Source organism: Populus alba, chromosome 16 (assembly GCF_005239225.2).
Source record: "Populus alba chromosome 16, ASM523922v2, whole genome shotgun sequence".
Lineage (NCBI taxonomy): Eukaryota > Viridiplantae > Streptophyta > Magnoliopsida > Malpighiales > Salicaceae > Populus > Populus alba.
Window position 1 is genome coordinate 1575620 of NC_133299.1, and position 5528 is coordinate 1581147.

The following is a 5528-nucleotide window of genomic DNA, read 5'->3' on the forward strand; positions in this document are numbered from 1 at the left end:
CTTCCTCTTTCGTTCCCTCCTCGTTCTCACTCTGCTTCTTCTCTATTTATAGGCATATCGGGGCATGCATGGGGGAACAAGGCGTGCTGGTCGGTCGGTCGGCAGGCGCCGCTGCCAAGGTGCTTCTCTCGGGTTCGGTGGCGCGGCGGGTGGTCGACCAGCGGCTTCGGTTTCGGGGGTCCCAAGGTGTGGGGCGTCGGGCCAGGGCACGTGAGGAGAGAGGCGGGGACAAAAACCCCGGTTTTCCTCTCCTCTGCTACGCCTGCGGGGGGGAAGAAGAAGAGAAACAGTGCCGTTCAAAACGGCACCGTTTGGTCTTTTTTTTTTTTTTTTTTTTTAAAACGCATGAAACGGCGTCGTTTTGGAGAAAACACGCCGTTTCATTTAAATGTGGCGCCAGAAATGCGCCAACGTTCACATCAGTCCCCCAATTATTTTTGTTCCTTTCAATTGCGTCCCTGCCAATTTCGGTCTTGTCCGCCAAGTTGGCCGCCTTTTCCACTTTGGTCCTTGGCCTCTAAATTTTGCAATTTAGCCCTCAATTGATCAATAAACTTCCAATTTCTTCAATTAGACCCCTCAATCAATTCCAAACAGCCCCCCTATCTTTGCGCCTTTTCCAAATTGGTCCCTGGTTTCGGATTTTCACAATTAAACCCCTAATTGGCCATTAAACTTCAATATTTATGCAATTAAGCCCCTGATTTGACTTAATAAATTCCTAAAAATCATAATTTGGCCCCAGAACTTTAATTTCTTCAATTTAAAGCCCAAATTGACTTAAAAAATCAATTTTCTTGCAATCAAATCCCCTATAAATCCAATAAAAAATCAATTAAACCCATAAACATCCAAATTTGGGCTTCTCTCCTCAAAATTCAAAATTTCCTTCTCAATAGGGTTCTCATCCTTCAAGAATATATTGTCAAAAATCCAATCTTTGTATCTTTATACTCCTTGATCAATTTTCTGACCATTTTCCGAGCGCTTCTGCCTCTTGTCATTTTTCTAACCTTCTTTGGCTATTTATTTTATTTTTTGCGGGGACCCAAAAATGGGTTACAACAATAATAATAAAATTATTTTTCTTGCTTTGAATGTTGTGAGGACAATTTAAACTTTTTCAACATCATATTGGTTATTAAAAAATTGTTAGAGGCCTGGTATGTTAGTTTTTTTTTATACAGTAAAATAACTCATTTACTCCTAGGGTCAAACAAATTTAGAATTATCAGCTCAAAACCTGCGCAGTTGCTTGCATTAAAGTATACAAGGTTCCTTACAACCCTGTAATATCATCAACAAGTTCTTAATATCCATGTATGCACCACAAGATGCACGTAAGCCAACAAGTTTCTTGCAGTCCAGGCTGATTTGCGTTATTATATTTTCCAAGTTTTTGAACTCCCAAGTATCAAATTCTCCAAATTTCTCAAGGCAGGAGACATGGAAAAAACAAATCAACTCAGAAATCACCTCCACAACTATATGCTTCGCAATATTCGAATTACAGATTTCAATACATGATTAATTGCAAGTAAACTGTGATATGAAAAGAGGAAATTTGAAGTCATGTAAAAGTTTGGAATTTCTAAAAAAAGAAATCAAAGCAATTTTTATAATTTCTTTCTTTTTTAAGGGTATCCTTCGACTAGCAACCGAGAATAAATTCTCTCCCAGACAATATCAAGAGCGCAACCCTTCACACTGCTTGCTGGATCAAAGGTTTGAACCCAGAAAAGTAAATTAAGGAAACATCCCTTTTTAACCTCTAAACCAACCCCTTTTTAACATTTTGTTTTCTAACATTAAAAGTGACTAAATATAATGTCGAGTTTAAGATTTTGAGCAGGTCAGAAAACCTACTCGTTGGCAATGTTCCTCAGAACCTCTGTATTACAGTCCCTTGGAAGACTAACAGCAGTGCAATTTCCATGGCTACGGCCAACTGTGATTTTGATAAATGCATCGGCAAAACATCGTCCAGTTTATATTTTCCCATGATTTTATCCAGCGAAGAACTCGAAGTCAACCAAATCTTCTCTCTATAAAGAAATCCCAGATTTCTAAACTCGATAGCCTCTCATTGATCCCTCATTCTCTCTCACACACTAAGGAATGTGGTACTTACAGGTAGAACTAGGAGATAGAGTTTGAGTTACTTGCTGCCATGGTGTTCTGAGATGGTTTCGCTGTTGTTTCAGTCTGCTTGATTACTTAGCTATGGTGTGCTCAACTCTCTTAATCGATCGAGCTAGTGCGTACGACCAGTTTTTACTGTACTCTCAGCTGTGGATTCAGAATACTTGCAACGATCACCTACTCTTGCATCCGATTTAGTTAAATCAAGTTAAGTTGAATTGGAAGGAGAGGGCTTCCTTCATCCGTTGGATATCCTAGTCAATTTAACCAGAGATTTTTTTTAAAAAAAATCACAACTAAAGATTACACAAAATCAAATCTTACGAAAATTAAAATACGAAAGTCAATAATTTTTCATCTACAAATCACAAACATCGATCATTGTATAAAATCATTGAATAAAATTGAAAAAATCTTAAAACAAAGTCAAATTAAGATCTAAACTATTATAGTTACGAAGAGACAAAAGTATATTTAATTGAGACAAAACAAGAGGTGGATTAAGATTATTTAATTGAGACAAAGTCAAAGATCTAAATTAAATAATGCATTAACAAAACAATAAAAGCCCAAAACGTAAATCCCTCATTTGCCTCACATGGTCTTGATCATAAATCAAGGATGATAGCAGGTATATTTGCACACTGTTTTTAGTATTCGATGGGCGTGGGATAATATATTCTCTGCACTATAGAACAAATTAAGATTATTAGCGGGGTTCGAAAACCCTAATTTTATCAATTAAATTAGTCGATAAATCAGAGATTTTCTGGTAGTCTACGAAATTTTCTAGTCGATGGATCCCATAAAAATGAGATGGCTCTCGCAGAAATGAGGCTATCAGCCCATACAGAAATTGAAGGATAAAAGCACCCCAGGAAATCAAGGATCCAATAGACTTGATCAAGCCTAATTGAAAAAAGGTAGCCCACCCACTCTAAAAAATTCATCTTGTATTAAAATATGACCGGTCATATTTCCTTAAAATATATATTTGGTGGAAGAAGCCTCATGTCCCCCCCCCCCCGGCGAATATTCCCTGTTTTCTTCATTATGTCATGTGTACAAGAGAGTGGAAATTCAATTATTATGGAAAACAAATCTCTTTGCTGCCTAATTACAGTTTGTATTTGACGACAAATAATTTTATGGAAGAAGTTTTTTTTTTTTTTTTGTAATTTACGAATGCATTCATAGAAATTTAATAAATGCAATATTAAAAAGAAAATTCGAAATTCAAGGAACCAGGTAATTCATAGCATATACATCCACAAAATAGAGGCACACAACGCAAAAAAAGCCACATGCGAAAAACTAATGTCATCCAAGCCTCAGGCACACAAGCAGCAAAAATAAAGTAAAGGTGATCATGAGCAGCGCCGGCCCCGTAACTGAACACCAACTTCAATATGAAATGTAACCATCATAAAGAAGGTCGTCAGGGTCAATTGCACAGTCATCTTCATAGTCATACAGCATTGAACCATCACACTTGAATGTCTTGATATGCGAAGCGAGCTCCAGTACCTCTTCATCATCAGAGTCAAAACCTATGCAGTCGCGTGCATCTAAATGTACAAGGTTTTTGCATCCTTGCAATATTATCACTAGATTCCCGAAATCGATCCGGGCCCTCCTGAGAATCAGGCACTTTATATTTGGAAGATTGACAATTGCCGATGCCTCTTCTTCCTGAATGGTTGCAGATGATATACTCAGGCCAGAGAATTTATTGCAGGCAAGGCTGATTTGGGTTATTATATTTTCCAAATTTATGGAACTTCCGAGCCACAAATTCTCCAAATGTTCACACTTCCCTATGAGGGATGGAACAATGGATGATTCAGAGCGTATAATATCATAGGGCAATGACAGAGTTATCAAGGCAGGACACCTGAAAAGAATCATTAAAACTTCTCATCTTCTTGTACCTTAAAACGCTCTTAAGAATATGTAAACAGGTGACAGTCTCTCAGTAGCATTTTTGTGAGTGTGTGTGTGTGTGTGTTCTAGTGTGAGTTTTTGTAAAGGGAAGAGAACTTACTCATCTGCAACGTACTTTGCAACTTCTTCTGTACAGCCATTTGGAAGAAAAAGACCAGTGCATTTCCCATGGCTACGACCAACAACAAATTTGGTAAATGCATCCACAGAACAGTTTTCAATTTTATATTTGTCCTTAAATCTATCAAGCAAGGTAGAATCCCATTCTAAGTCCAAATCTTTAGGGAAAACAAGATGCTTCCAACACGAAGGATCAAGGCTGGCTTTGTACCATGACTTGCACACGAAAGGGACATCTAATAGAAGTGATTCCATGCCCACCCTTCCAAGCACATTCACTAAGCAGTAAAACTCTAAATCCTCCCACTTTCTTTCTTCCATTTCTATACCTACAGAAAGAAAATGTTTTTCAGCAATTGTTCATACGTTGGATGAAAATTGGAAAAGATAGCCAGGCTGGAAGAGTAACATATCCAAACTACAAATCAAATATTTTGATTCCTTCATTGCCAACAATCAAGATTCATATGCCATTTCTTTCTAAGATCGTTAACCTGAACACAATATATATTTATATATACACAAACTAGCTATGCTCATGCGATTGTCCAGGCTAACTGTCAAAATACAGAAAAATAAAGGTAATTTTGCTTTCAAAACAAGTATCGGGGATAGTTTAACCATGGATCATACTCAACAAGTCAGTATCAATTTATAAACATCAGCTAAAAGTGGCAAGATCAAGATCATTACCTGAAATTCCAAGAATTGTGTGGCCAAAGTTGAAGACAGAATAAGGACGGTATACTCGATGGAGAGGAGATCATTACCTGGTGAAGTTCTCAGCGTTAAGAACGTCGATACCTTTACTCTTTAAACTATTGGCGTTCTCAGTCTCACTCTTCCTTTTTCTTTTCCTTTTTTGAGGTTTGCTTTAATGTTTTTTTAACCCCAGTGCACCTTCAGCTTCCTACTTATCACTAGACGCGTGGTAGACGTGCCCTCTTTATACTGAGTGGCGCATAAAAACATATCATGGATTGTTATCAATAATTAATTATTTATATTTTTTAATAATTAAAATATATTATTATCCTCTTTTTATTTATTATTTGCTTGAGTTTGGTATGGATTACTAGTCCCAAAACATTTGAGCCTTGTAAGGTTGCTAGACCCATGTACATGGATTTGCCAAGCTCAAGTATTGTGAGTTAGACATAATGCCGACCTAAATATCATGAGCAAGACATGTTGCCAAACCAAACTAAATTTATATCAAGTATAGTTGACAGACCCAACTAAATGACATGGTTTGCCATATTTAATGCATTTGGGTTTAGCATGATTGTTGTTGTTGTTGTTGTTATTAGTAATGTTATTAT

At 37.1% G+C, this 5528-nt stretch overlaps 1 protein-coding gene across 2 annotated transcripts; it reads right to left on the reverse strand.

The window, feature by feature from the left end:
- Nucleotides 1-3358: 3358 nt before the first annotated feature.
- LOC118033206 (putative F-box/LRR-repeat protein 23) lies at nt 3359-5129 on the reverse strand. Of its 2 annotated transcripts, none has more exons than XM_035038100.2 (3): nt 4977-5129; nt 4187-4535; nt 3359-4036 (listed from the first exon to the last, which is right to left on the reverse strand). In XM_035038100.2, exons 2-3 carry the CDS (start codon nt 4525-4527, stop codon nt 3547-3549), a joined length of 831 nt encoding a protein of 276 aa, XP_034893991.1. In that variant the 5' UTR covers nt 4528-4535; nt 4977-5129; the 3' UTR covers nt 3359-3546. The 2 variants fall into 2 exon arrangements, with proteins under 2 accessions (XP_034893991.1, XP_034893990.1); XM_035038099.2 differs by having other exon boundaries at nt 4900-5123.
- Between the last annotated feature and the right edge of the window lie 399 nt (nt 5130-5528).

What these genes read in the sequence shown, in the direction of transcription:
- LOC118033206 (XM_035038100.2), bottom strand. Translation starts at nt 4,527, where the DNA reads ATGGAAGAAAGAAAGTGGGAGGATTTAGAGTTTTACTGCTTAGTGAAT. An exon ending in GCAAAGTACGTTGCAGATGA is followed by an intron (nt 4,037 to 4,186) that starts GTAAGTTCTCTT and finishes GATTCTTTTCAG; the next exon opens with GTGTCCTGCCTTGATAACTC.